The following is a 12,562-nucleotide window of genomic DNA, read 5'->3' as shown; positions in this document are numbered from 1 at the left end:
GCTTCGATCGATGGCTTGGCTGGAGGGATCTTTATTTCTTCCGAGTGTAAAGGCTCAAGTTCGAGCTCTCTTTTCCAGTACCCTTGCCCTTTAATAGCCAACACCTATTCCGCCAAGTCCTCACCATTTACTTCTTCTAAGTTCATAAGGCAGGTTGTTAGAGGGTCTTTTGCATTAAGTGCCTCATCATCTTCCTCCATGATTACATCCCCCGTGTCTAACAAAGAGCAATTTGCAAACTCACTGGGTCACCGTATAGACTTTTGCACATTAAATGTTATTTCTTCATTATTCAGTCTCATCTTCAGCTCCCCCATTTCACAATCAATCAGAGCTCTTCCTATGGCCAAGAATGGCCTTCCCAAAATTATGGGAATCTCCTCATCAACCGGCAGTCTAGAATGACAAAATCTACTGGAAACACGAATTTTTGAACTTGCACATGTACATCATCAGGTATACCTGATGGCCTTTTCAACGTTCGGTCAACCAATTGTAGTAACATAGATGTGGGCCTTGCTCGTCCAATCCCTAACTTTTTATAGATTGATAATGGCATCAGATTTATGCTTGCCCCCAAATCACACAATGCTTTGGCGAATGCATAGCTACATATGGTCCATAGAATTATGAAGCTTCCAGGGTCGGATAGCTTCTCAGCTATAGGTCTTGTCACAACAGCACTACAGGTCTGTGCCAATGTGACAGTTTTCAAGTCTTTAAAGTCAAACCTACGAGACATCAAGTCCTTTATCATTTTTGCATAACCGAGCATCTCCCTCAAAGCATCAATTAGAGGAATGTTTACCTGAATTTGCTTCAGCATTTCTATGAACTTTTTATACTTCTCATCTTTCTGATATTTGGCCAACCTCTACGGGAAGGGTGCCGGAGGTCGCTTCTTTCCTGTAGCTTGAGTTAGATCCTGCTTAGGCATTATTTCTAATGCCTTCTCCTGCACTTTCTCAATCTCCTTCGAAACCTCTTTTTCCTTGTTTATTTCCTCTTGGGCTTGTTGCACTCTTACTTCTGTTAGCTCAGTTGACTCATCTATCTCAATTGACACTGACACAAGTGTTTCAATTGATTGGTTCTCACGAGTGATTTCTTGCTCTAAATCAAGATCTCTACCATTTCTCAAACTCACTGCCATAAGCTGATTCGGGCCCTGCTCCTTCAGATTGACATATGTGTCTGCAGGTAAAGTCCCTTGGGGACGATTATTCAGAGCCATAGATATCTGCCCTAATTAAATCTCAATGCCTTTTATCACTGACTCATGTGCTTCCACTGCCTATCACATTTTTCCATTAGACCCAATCAATTGTTGCAGCATTCCTTTAATTTTAGACATCCCATCATCTTTTTTCATTAGCTGTTGTTGTTGCGGCTGTTGATAAGCTAGCTGCTGATTTTGCTGATTGTATCCCTGTTGCCTTTGGTAAGGCACGACCTGACCCTGTGGTCGCATAGCTCCAGGATTATTGGTGTTATTATATTGTTGTTGTGCTGGTCTATATTGCTGATTCTGCTGCCCCCAATTTTGACCACCTTGCCTCTGGCTTCCATAGTTGCCCACATAGTTCATATTCCCCTGAGGGTTTTGGTTGTCATTTTCACCACTCCAAGAGCACACGTATAGTTGGCTAATGCATGGTGTACATTATCCCCCATTAGACGTGTCAACTATGTGTACTTGATTCTGGTATGATTCATTAATCTTCTTGGTGAGGATACTCATTTGCGTCATAAGAGTAGTCATATTCCCGGCTATAGAGTTGTTCGAGTCCAATGCTACTGAGTGAAATATAGGGGTGATTGTAGTGTCTCTTGTCATCCAGCTTGAGTTTTGAGCCATTTTATCTAGCAGGACCTTACATTCTCTAAATGTCTTGCACAAAAATGCTCCACCTGTTGAAGCATCAATATTGGCCTTCAAGCTATCTGTTAATCCCATGTAAAACTATTGTCCCAACATCTGATCTGGAATGTCATGATCTGGACACTTAACCAGCATACATTTGGACCTCTCCCACGTTTCTTGCAATGTTTCAGTTGGTCTCTGCCTGAAGCTCAATATTTCATCAACTTGCTTGGTGGTCTTATTGGGTGGGTAGAACTCATTCAAAAAGTGCTTGACTAATTCCTCCCAAGTGGTGATGGAATTTAAGGGGAGCGAATTAAGCAAAATCTGGGCTTCTCCTGTCACTGAGAATGGAAACAATAACAATCTGATTGCTTTGGTGTCACATTCGGCTGTCTTTGAGTGAAACAAATTGATAAGAAATTCTTCAGATATTGTTGTGGGTCTTTGTTGTAAGACCAGGAGAACAACCCTTTGTTCTGCAATAGATGTAGCATGTTGTTTGTGATTTGAAATGACTCTGTTTGTATCTGAGGGACTGCAATTGCAGTTGTCAAATTTTCAGCGGTGGGTTGTGCCCAATCATACAAAGCTACTTCTAGCACAAGAGGTGCCACACCCTGATTGTTCGGGTCATTCACATTGTTTTGATCATCTAAAGCGTCACCCATGTCTGGTTCAATTTGTTCTCTTGTGTGATGATGTTGTTTGTATTTCTTGTTTGCACGATTTAATGCCTTGAAAGTTTTCTCAGGATCCGGTAATGCTTCAAACAATTCATCAGTTCATGAAGAGTTTCTAGGCATACACCTATAACACACAAGACCACAAACATTAGAATTTCAATGTAATGAATAAAAATGGAGAAAATTGACTAAACTAAGAATCCTAAAATTCTTATATCTGTAATTAGTAACACTGTTGCTTTCCCTGGCAACAACGCCAAAATTTGATCACACCCAACTATGCCTTATAAAAAGGTCTAAGTGATCGTTGCAAATATAATCCGGTTTACAAGTCCGGAGTCGAATCCGCGTGCTAATTACAACTAATAGTTTTGCACGAATTCAAGTAATCAATCTTCAGAAATATTATATAAAAATTTGGGAGTTTACTAACTAAGATCAAAGTAATTAAAAATGCAGTAATTTATAACTAACAAAGCAAATATTGTAGACAAGATTTGGAAAAGTCTAAAGTTATGATTTCCCCAATTGTCGGAATCTTTCCTACTACGTTTTCTATGAATTTGCCTAAATATTCTGTATCAATCGTGAGTACTTTGATTGTCATAGCTCTCTCTCGGGCAACTACCACAATTTACTATATGTATTCTCTCGAACTACGCTAGATGGCACTAATTTACCGCTCACTACGATCGCACCAAGACTTCGTTATCTCTAATGTCGCCTTTGAACCTTCCGTATTGATCTTTTAACTACGTTAGGAGTGATGTTGTTCAATAACTACCTAAATGTGTACTCTCTCTTAAGCAATATACACACTAAATAAGAACAGTTAATTGAGAGCTCTTCAATTAACAACAACGAAAATGTAGTTGAACAAGTAGAGAAAAATCAAAGGCAAATCTATACTAAATGTAGTAGAAAATCATCCTCCAATAGGTTCCATCAAACCTTAGATAAGAGAGTTTAGCTACTCATACCACTACTCAACCATTGTCAAACCAATATTCATAGAAATAAAGATAGAAAAGTAGAGAGAAACTCTTCGATTCGTCTTCTTGAATGAACTTGAGGATCTTTCGGGCTCAACTTTGCTTCACAATGGTGTTTCTTGCCTTCTCAGGTCAAGTGTCTAGTGGCAATTAGGGTTGAAAGCTTTTATATCACGTCCCTAAGGCAATTGACTAAGTTGCCCCTCAATATAAACCGCAGGCAAATTTTCCCTTGTGCTATAACTGTGCTTCGCACATGGCCTGATTGTGTTTTCCAGATTTTTCTGTGCTTTCCCTGTGCTTTTCGAAGTTACTTCACTACCTGGTCCGATTTTCCTTTTCTTCAAAAATTGCCTTTTAGCTTCATTTTTGCTCAAATCACCTATATTCTTCACTCTTGGCTTCCTACATAATAAACTTCAACAACTAAGCTCGATTGGTCATCTTCAACATTCAAAACACCTAAAAACACACCAAATAGGGGTAAACCATATCCAATTACATACAATTCTAGCATATTATCACTAATCCCCAATTGTTCATTATTACAAGTTATTACAGTCCAAAGAATGAAATAATACAGACTTGAAGATGACAAAATACAGGTTGAAACGAATACAAGCCTACCAAAGCAGTTACATGCCCAATATAAAAATAACCCAGAAATATCCCAAACCTTCAATAGTCATACTCTCTGGAAAAACAACAGGGCCAAACCACAGGCTCACAAGATATCTAGAGTGCACCTGAATCCAGTGCCCCGGTCCAACAACACCCATGGCCCCATCTTCAGGCCCAATGAATAACTTACTTACCCACAGGACATTAAATTTAGCTATGTAGGTGACGCAATACTCATACAACAATTTAATCCCTTAGTTCTTAGAGTTGTAGCCATTAACAGCTCTAAACAGGATCATGCTAAATGCAAAGGCACACAAGACACATATATGGCAAGCTTATACTTTGTAATTCCAGAAATAGAGTTTGATAGTGACAAGATTGACCATCATAGGACAGTAAACCATTTCAGTAAAGCATGATCCCGAAACAACCTAAGGACCTTTAAATGATAGTCTAACAGAATCATGAACAAGAAGCAGGTAGAGTACGGTCTCGATATAAAGGTTTTAACATGAAAACCTAATGAGAATGTGGTTGCAAATAGCATAACAACATCTTAGTGGGCACAATTTGGCAAACATATTTGATTGATCATGAAACCTACCCTGATGGACATTAACTATAGCACAAGGATTCTAAAGAACTCATACTAGGCAAAAGAACATGTCAACTATAGGCTAACACGATAGGCAGACATATGGTTCCATGCCAGTTGACCACACATGAGAGAGAACTACACATTGATATTTATCCTAGAAGCAATGCTAAAGAGTGCAGGATTGCCCAGTCAGGGAACACAATTATCAGAGTTACAAATCACAGACAAACATGCTTGGCTTGAGATTAAGACAATGCTATGACATGGGAGAGTCGAGGATCAGTTTGCATGAAACAATAGATTATACATAAAGGATCTAGTAGGAAGAGATTCATTAAAGCAGACTTTAAGCAAGCAGTTTCTACAAAAGGTCTCAGAAATCCAAGGCATGAATATGAACTCATAACAGGCAACGGACACGACATTGAGGCTAACATGAGCATGACCAATAAGACAAAACCTAAGAAGGCCATAAACAATTTGAGTCAAATACATAAAGTGAAAGTATACTACACATGTTGAAGCCTATCAAGTCTGATATTAGAGAACATGGAACTGCAGAATGTCATTGAGACAACAGCACTACATAAAGCATACAACAATACAACACTAGGAGTTCACAAATAATAAAGAAACTTAGGTCATGCTTGTCTATAAAAGTTCAAACAGTATTAGCACGTAGAATACACATACATGAATAAGTAGAGGTGTAATAATTAAGGCTGTAAAGAGTAGAGAGTGCTAACCAGTTGTGAAGATAAATGAGCAAAAGAGTGAGTAACTTAGAATCTCAGCGATGACAACAAAGAAAGATATCAGTGAGAACCCCAGATCCTAGTACGTCAGAGTTCACAGGAGCTTCAGTGAGCCCCGAGTAGTGCTCGCACTAGGAAGGTTAATAGAGAAAATTCCGGTGGCCTTGGCTTTCAGCCGGCCACAATCAAGAGAGCAGAAATAATATAGAAGATGAAAAGTGAGAGAATAACAATAGTTCTTAAGCGATTAGAGTCTCTCCAAAGGGGAAATTGGGGAGGGGTTTATGTAGTAATAAATATCAACACATAAATAAGGAAATACAGTCAATCGAACATAAACAATGAAAGAAGAACATACAAAAATTAATTTATAATCGGATTAGGAGAAGAAACTGCGTAAACCCTAGTTTGACTAGGATCAGAAATTAGTCAGAGATCTTGGTGAATCAGAACCTCATGGCCTTGCTATGAGCATATATGGACGAAATATCGTCCAAATCTTAGAGAGTAAAGCCGATCGCCATTGATTCAGAGACTGGAACTTGCCAAAAATGGGAAAGTACTAAGTAACACCATATTTACACAAGAAATAGAGGTATAATCCATGGATGATTTGGATTCAGAGAAGATTTTGGGTGGAGGCTAGGGTTTCTCAGAGAAGAGGAGAGTAGAGGATTTAGGGGCGGCTGAAGTGTGAGAATGGGATTAGGGTTTTGGCTGAGGGGATATAAGGAAAGGGTATGGATTATTATGGGTCATTGATCTCAGAAGATCAACGGCCGTGATTAAAGGAAAGTGGGGCGAGTCGAGTAAACGGGTCCCGACCGGGTAGGAACAAAGGGGTCGTTTGGTTTGGGCCAGGGAAGATTGGGGGTTGGGCTAATTTGTTTGGACCTTAATTGTCCGGAAATAAGGCATAATTTGGGCCAGATTTTGAAGTAGGGGATTGGGGGGAAATAGTTTTAATAAAATAGTTAAATAAAATATAAAAAAGGTTATTTATACAACTTAACACTTTAAAACAATAGCTGAAGATTATGAAAATGTAAATAAAATTATTTTGACTTTAAATAAAATGACAAATGAAATTTATTGTAAAATATAGGCTATTATTTCAAAATTACGTAATTGGCATAAAAAGTGCAAATGTAATTATATTAATGAAGAAAAATATTATAAAACAGATATGTGAATGCAAATAATAGAGTTGGATGATTAAATTATCACAAAATAATTAAAGGGGGTAATTAATACATATTCAAGTAATTTAATTGCAAGAATATCAGTTTTAAAGCTTTAAAAATTACAAAAAGTTATAAAAATACTTGTATAACTATTGTAAATTGAGTAATGATTCAAAATGATATTTTTAAAGTATATTTACTATTTGAAAAAATATGAGGGCAAATTGGGTATCAACGGCTGTCCCTCTTTACCCAGGAAGGATGAAAGAGTTGTCGGATAAAGAAAATAATAACCAATTTTGTCCGAAATGAGTAGGGGATAACGCATTTTTTGAAAAATGGGGATCGAACCCTAGTTCTTGAGTTGCCTACATATCCCTGGTATTACGGGAATCAGGCCGTGTGTAGTTCTCGATCCAATAGCGAACAAAACTGATGTATTTATTCTAAGAGTAGTCGTACGTTTCAAAAGGATCTTTTGGGTAAGATAGTGTCGTAAGTAACAGATAATTTTGGGTGGAGCCATGAATGTGAAATGAACTTTACAGATGTGTGAGGCAGATATTTAGACGGTTATAGAAAAAAAGTAATCAATTACTGGTCGTCAGTTACGTTTGAGATAGTCAAAGAATGCGAACGTTGTGAATGGAAACCGGAGCGAGAATTGCTCCTGTTTGTAGAACGGTTACCTCCCGAGTTACCTGCAAAACTTAAAACATGATTCACATGAATATATGGGGTTATTGTATAATTTAAACATGATACAAATTCCCTTTTGGACCATGAGAGTTGTCTTCATACGTTTGAGGATGATGTCCTTGGACCATGACGTCGTGGGCCATGAAGCGTATGATAAGGGATTCACAGGCCATGAAATGGTATCCTCGGTCCATGAGGATAGTGCCTCTAGACTATGACGCCTTTGAATAATGATGTGTAGTTTTGAGAGATCCTCCGTCCATGGCATGATGACTTCGGGCTATGAGGATGATGCCCTCAAACTATGAAGCCTTCAGACAATGTGGCGATGTTTCAGCCCATGAAATGCAAAGATGCAGTAATATGGATTGCTTGTCAAAGGAAACAGGTGATGCTCAGTCGTATGCAAAAACAAAACAACAGAAGGTTTAGTCTTGTATGAGATGAGGGAAGCGCTTAGCCCAATGCAAAGAGCGGAGACAATGCTTAGTCTCATGCAAAGTGAGGGCAATGTTTAACCTTATGCAAGGTAGAGACAATGTTTAGTCTGATGCGAATAATGGAGATAGTGCTTAGTCTCATGCAAAGGAATGGAGACAATGTTTAGTCTCATGCAAAGGAAAGGCAATGCTTAACCTTATGCGATAATGGAGGCAATTCTTAGCCTCATGCAAGGAATGGAGACAGTGCTTAGTCTCATGCAGAGAAAAGGCAGTGCTTAGCCTTATACAATATGGAGGCAGTGCTTAGCCTCATGGAAGGTATGGAGACAATGCTTAGTACCATGCAGAGAAAAGGCAGTGCATTCAGAGAAAAGGCAGTGCTTAGCCTTATGCAATAAGGAGACAGTGCTTAGCCTCATGCAAGGTGTGGAGACAATGCTTAGTCTCATGCAGAGAAAAGGCAGTGCTTAGCCTTATGCAATATGGAGGTAGTACTTAGTCTTATGCAAGGTATGGAGACAATGCTTAGTCTCATGTAGAGAAAAGGCATTGCTTAACTTTATGCAATATGGAGACAGTTCTTAGTCTCATGCAAGGTATGGAGACAATGCTTAGTCTCATGCAGAGAAAATACAGTGCATAGCCTTATGCAATATGGAGGCAGCGCTTAGCCTAATGCAAGAAAAGCAATGAATAACTACGAGGGAGTAAAGCATTTCTTAGCTTGATGTGTTTGCGTTTGGAGATTCTTGTTGATGTGAAGATAGTGATCTTGCTGTGTGTATATATTTGCGGATGTTCCTGTTATGTTCATTATGCCTGCGCCCAAAGAAAAGTCGTGAGTTTTGGCGAGGGGGGAGGTTGGTTCGTGCTCTCGATTCCTTGCTTTGCTTTTACTCTTGTCTTGAGGTCCTACTTGAGTCACCCTGGGTAACGTCAGGCTGCCATAGAAAACAAATTTCAAAAAACATGCATGCATTTGACAAATTATTTATAAAATTGTAGTTGTTTGAAATATGTGATAATGTACGAGAACAAAGAATTTTGATGAAGTGATGACTGTGATGCATTTTTGAGACATTGCACCCTCCTTGATTCAGAATTTTGAGGATACTCCTCAAACTTTTACCCCAGTTTAAATGCATACTTCTGGCGATACATTCCTTGGCGGTTCCAAATATGATGAGATCGGGAAAACTCGAGATCTTGCCCCAGTTTCTGACCATAGAGGGAATGAAGATTTTATTATGATGTGACTGAACCCACAGTTCAGTTACATCAAATAGAAAGTGCAAACATAATCTTAAATATAGTATCTCTTGACTGCGTCCGAATTGATGGGTTTTGGCCAGATCTTCCCATCCATATCTGCAAGTATAAGTGCTTCTCCTGTTAATACCTGGTGAACTATGTAAGGGCTTTTCTAGTTGGGTGAGAATTTCCCCTTTGTTTCATCCTGATGTAGGAAGATTCGCTTTAGTACCAATTGCCCCTGAGTGAATTGCCTCGACCTGACCATTTTGTTGACAGCTCTTTCCATTATATTTTGGTAGAGTTGACCGTAACATACTGCATTCATTCTTTTTCCATCAATGAGAGCTAATTGTTCATACCGGTTCCGTAACCATTCTGCGTCGCTAAGCTGGACTTCTTGTAGGATTCTTAAAGAAAGGATTTCCACTTTTGCGGGAATAACGGCTTCAGTACGTAGACCAGTAGATAGGGAGTTGCCCCAGTTGAGATACGAACTCTGGTGCGATACCCGAGCAAAGCAATCAGTAATTATCTACTATTTTCCTCAATATCTTCTTGATGTTCTTGTTGGTGGCCTCTACGGCTCCGTTCATTTGTGGCCTTTATGATGTAGAGCTTCGATGCTTGATCTTGAATATTTCACACATGGCTTTCATCAAGTCACTGTTGATATTGGCAGCATTGTCACTAATGATTGACTCAGGTACTGTATTATCTTCCAGATCCTCTGAATCACTGTCCTTATGTTGCGTTGTCTCATTACATGTCACAGTCGTGGCTTCATTAGGATATGTAATAATTATGCTGAAAAAAATGTAGAAAGATAATAATAAATATGAAAAGCAGTAATGCATTCATAAAACATTAAAATGTTAACAAATACGACTCGATGGCTCGAATAATTATTTCAAAACAAAATACTGAAAAATGCCTTAAATGCTCAAAACTATTTGAAAATAATTTATGCTAATTTGCCAGGCTACCCAGGAACTCGGCGAGCCTGGGATGGTGCATCGGTCCAGTTCTTGAGAATAACTCCTTCTTCCATGGTTTGAATGGTAAGGTCTTCCTCCTCCTCCTCCTCCTCCTCCTCCTCCTTCTCCTCCTCCTCAACAATTGCACTGCAATACACGTCTTCTTCATATAGAAATAGCTTCCTCATACCAGCCAGAACCTCATCTTACTCAGATCCCCACATCATGTCTGCCAGATGGAATGTCTAGTGCAAAGGTGGTACGGGTTGTTCCAGTTGATAATAAGGAGCATACTATGGTGTTGTCCAATCCTGATATTCTTGCCATGTGTATTCATATCCGAGTCCAAAAGTAGTTCCATAGTACTGTGGTTTTATGGGTTTGGTGATCCCCTGAAGATTGTTTTCGGTACCCTTGCCTGGTTCATACCCCATCCACAGCAATATGCTTTCTATCTTGTTGCTCCATCATCGGTCCTTTTCAATTGCGTTAACCCGTTCAATGCAATGATATGTTTCTCCACCCAGCTTCCTTCTATTTTAGACGACTGGAACGGTCTGGTTGGTGTAGATGGGGTTGCTCCCATCTCCATAGATGATCACCTCCTGATAATTCCACTCAAACTTCATAGCCTGGTGCAGATTTGAAGCCACTACCCCTCCATGGTTGTCCCAACAATAGATTGTAAGTAGCAGATATATCTAGCACTTGGAACTCGACAACAAACCAAGTCGGACCTATCTGTAGATTGAGGTTGATTTCTCCAATAGTGGCTCTTTGAGATCCATCGAACGCCTTCACATTCATGCTTCCCATTCGTATCTCGTGTAGGCCCTTACCTAGTCTCTTTAGAGTGGTCAGTGGACATATGTTAAGACTCAAACATCCATCTATCAAGACCCTAGCAATGAACTTATCTTCGAATTGCACCGTGATGTGCAACTCCCTGTTGTGACTCAATCCTTCTGGTGGTAATTCATCTCTGTGAAAAGTGATTTTGTGGCTCTCCAATACATGTCCGGCCATGTTAGCCATCTCTCTACTTGTGATGCCGGTGGGTACATAAGCTTCACTTAACACCTTCATCGGAGCATTCCTGTGCGCGTCTGAGTTTTGCAGCAGTGATAAGATGCATATCTGAGTAGGAATTTTGCTCAAGTGGTCAACAATAGAGTACTCCCTTACTTGTATCTTCCTCCAAAGATCGTCAATTCCAGTCTCGACAACAGGCAGCTTAGGTGTAGTTTCCTTACTCGTTCCTCCCAGATTCTCAGGTGGATAAACTCTGCCAGTTCTAGTCATACCTTGTGCGGTACCTGTTTCTTCCATTTTGGCTTTTCCCTTTCTTCTTGCTTCCACAACATAATCCCATGGGATGGCATCAGACTTGTACAATAGTGTGGGAGTTACCATCACAATGAAAGGTGTAGTTACCTCAACTTCAAATGGCGCCTGGGTTTGTACCACAACTGGTGTGAGGGTGACAGATCATTGATTGGGTAGCGTCGGAATCATCGGGAACCATGAAGGATCGAGGGATCCTTTGATCATCATCTACCTCGATCTTCTGATTTTCTGGTTGGGTTGAAGCTGACGTCTGTGATTTCTATTTGGCATCTTGTTCCCCTTTTGAGTACGATCCCTTTGTTGATGAGGGTAAGGATATCAGAATTGCTTCTTCGACGATAAACATTTCTCTCGCGGCCGGTTGTTCTCCGTACACTGTTTTGACTCCCCCGATGTTGGGAATTTAAGAACCTGGTGTAGGGTCGAAGGTATAGCTCTCATGTTGTGGATCCATGGCCTTCCAAAAAGGGCGTTGTACCTCATGTCGCCTTCGATTACGTGAAACTTCATTTCCTGGATGGTCCCGGCCATGTTTATCGGCAGAATTATCTCGCCTTTGGTGGTTTCACATGCCATATTGAATCTGTTTAGAACCAGGGTTGCGGGTACGACCTGGTCCTGTAGACCGAGCTGTTCTACAACCTTCGATCTAATGATGTTGGCCGAGCTACCTGGATCAATTTACACATGCTTAAATTTAGTTTTATTCATAAGTACGGATATTACCAGTGCATCGTTATGAGGTTGTATGACTCCTTCTGCATTGTCATCATTGAAGGACAAAGTTCCTATGGGTGCGTAATCCTGAGTTCGAGATCGCTTTTCTCTCATAATCGATGTCTTAGTGCGTTTAAGAACCGGCCCTTGAGGGGTATAAACGCTGCCGATGATCATGTGGATGATGTGCTGTTGTTCTTCTTGTTCGTTTTGCTTGCCAAAATCCCTGTTTTTGAAATGGTTCTTCGCCCTGTCGCTTAAAACTTCTCGAAGGTGCCATTTATTGAATAATCGGGCTACCTCCTCTCTTAGTTGCCTGCAATCTTCCGTTCTCTGGCCATGGGTGCCATGATATTCACACATTTGATTGGGATTCCTCTGGGCAAGATTGGTCTGCATGGGTCGAGGCCATTTAATGTCTTTGA

At 40.0% G+C, this 12,562-nt stretch overlaps 1 protein-coding gene across 1 annotated transcript; it reads right to left on the bottom strand.

Annotated features, from left to right (window-relative positions):
• Positions 1-367: 367 nt before the first annotated feature.
• On the bottom strand, positions 368-826 carry LOC142167332 (uncharacterized). The gene has a single exon (XM_075227493.1). It carries the CDS (start codon positions 824-826, stop codon positions 368-370), a length of 459 nt encoding a protein of 152 aa, XP_075083594.1.
• Positions 827-12,562: the final 11,736 nt, after the last annotated feature.

The sequence above is a fragment of the Nicotiana tabacum genome, chromosome 12 (genome assembly GCF_000715075.1).
Source record: "Nicotiana tabacum cultivar K326 chromosome 12, ASM71507v2, whole genome shotgun sequence".
Lineage (NCBI taxonomy): Eukaryota > Viridiplantae > Streptophyta > Magnoliopsida > Solanales > Solanaceae > Nicotiana > Nicotiana tabacum.
Note: the sequence above shows the minus strand (reverse complement) of the source record. Positions and strands in the feature narration are given on the sequence as shown.

Bases quoted from the DNA above. Each gene is read 5' to 3' on its own strand.
- LOC142167332 (XM_075227493.1), bottom strand. From the start codon at position 826: ATGCTGAAGCAAATTCAGGTAAACATTCCTCTAATTGATGCTTTGAGG.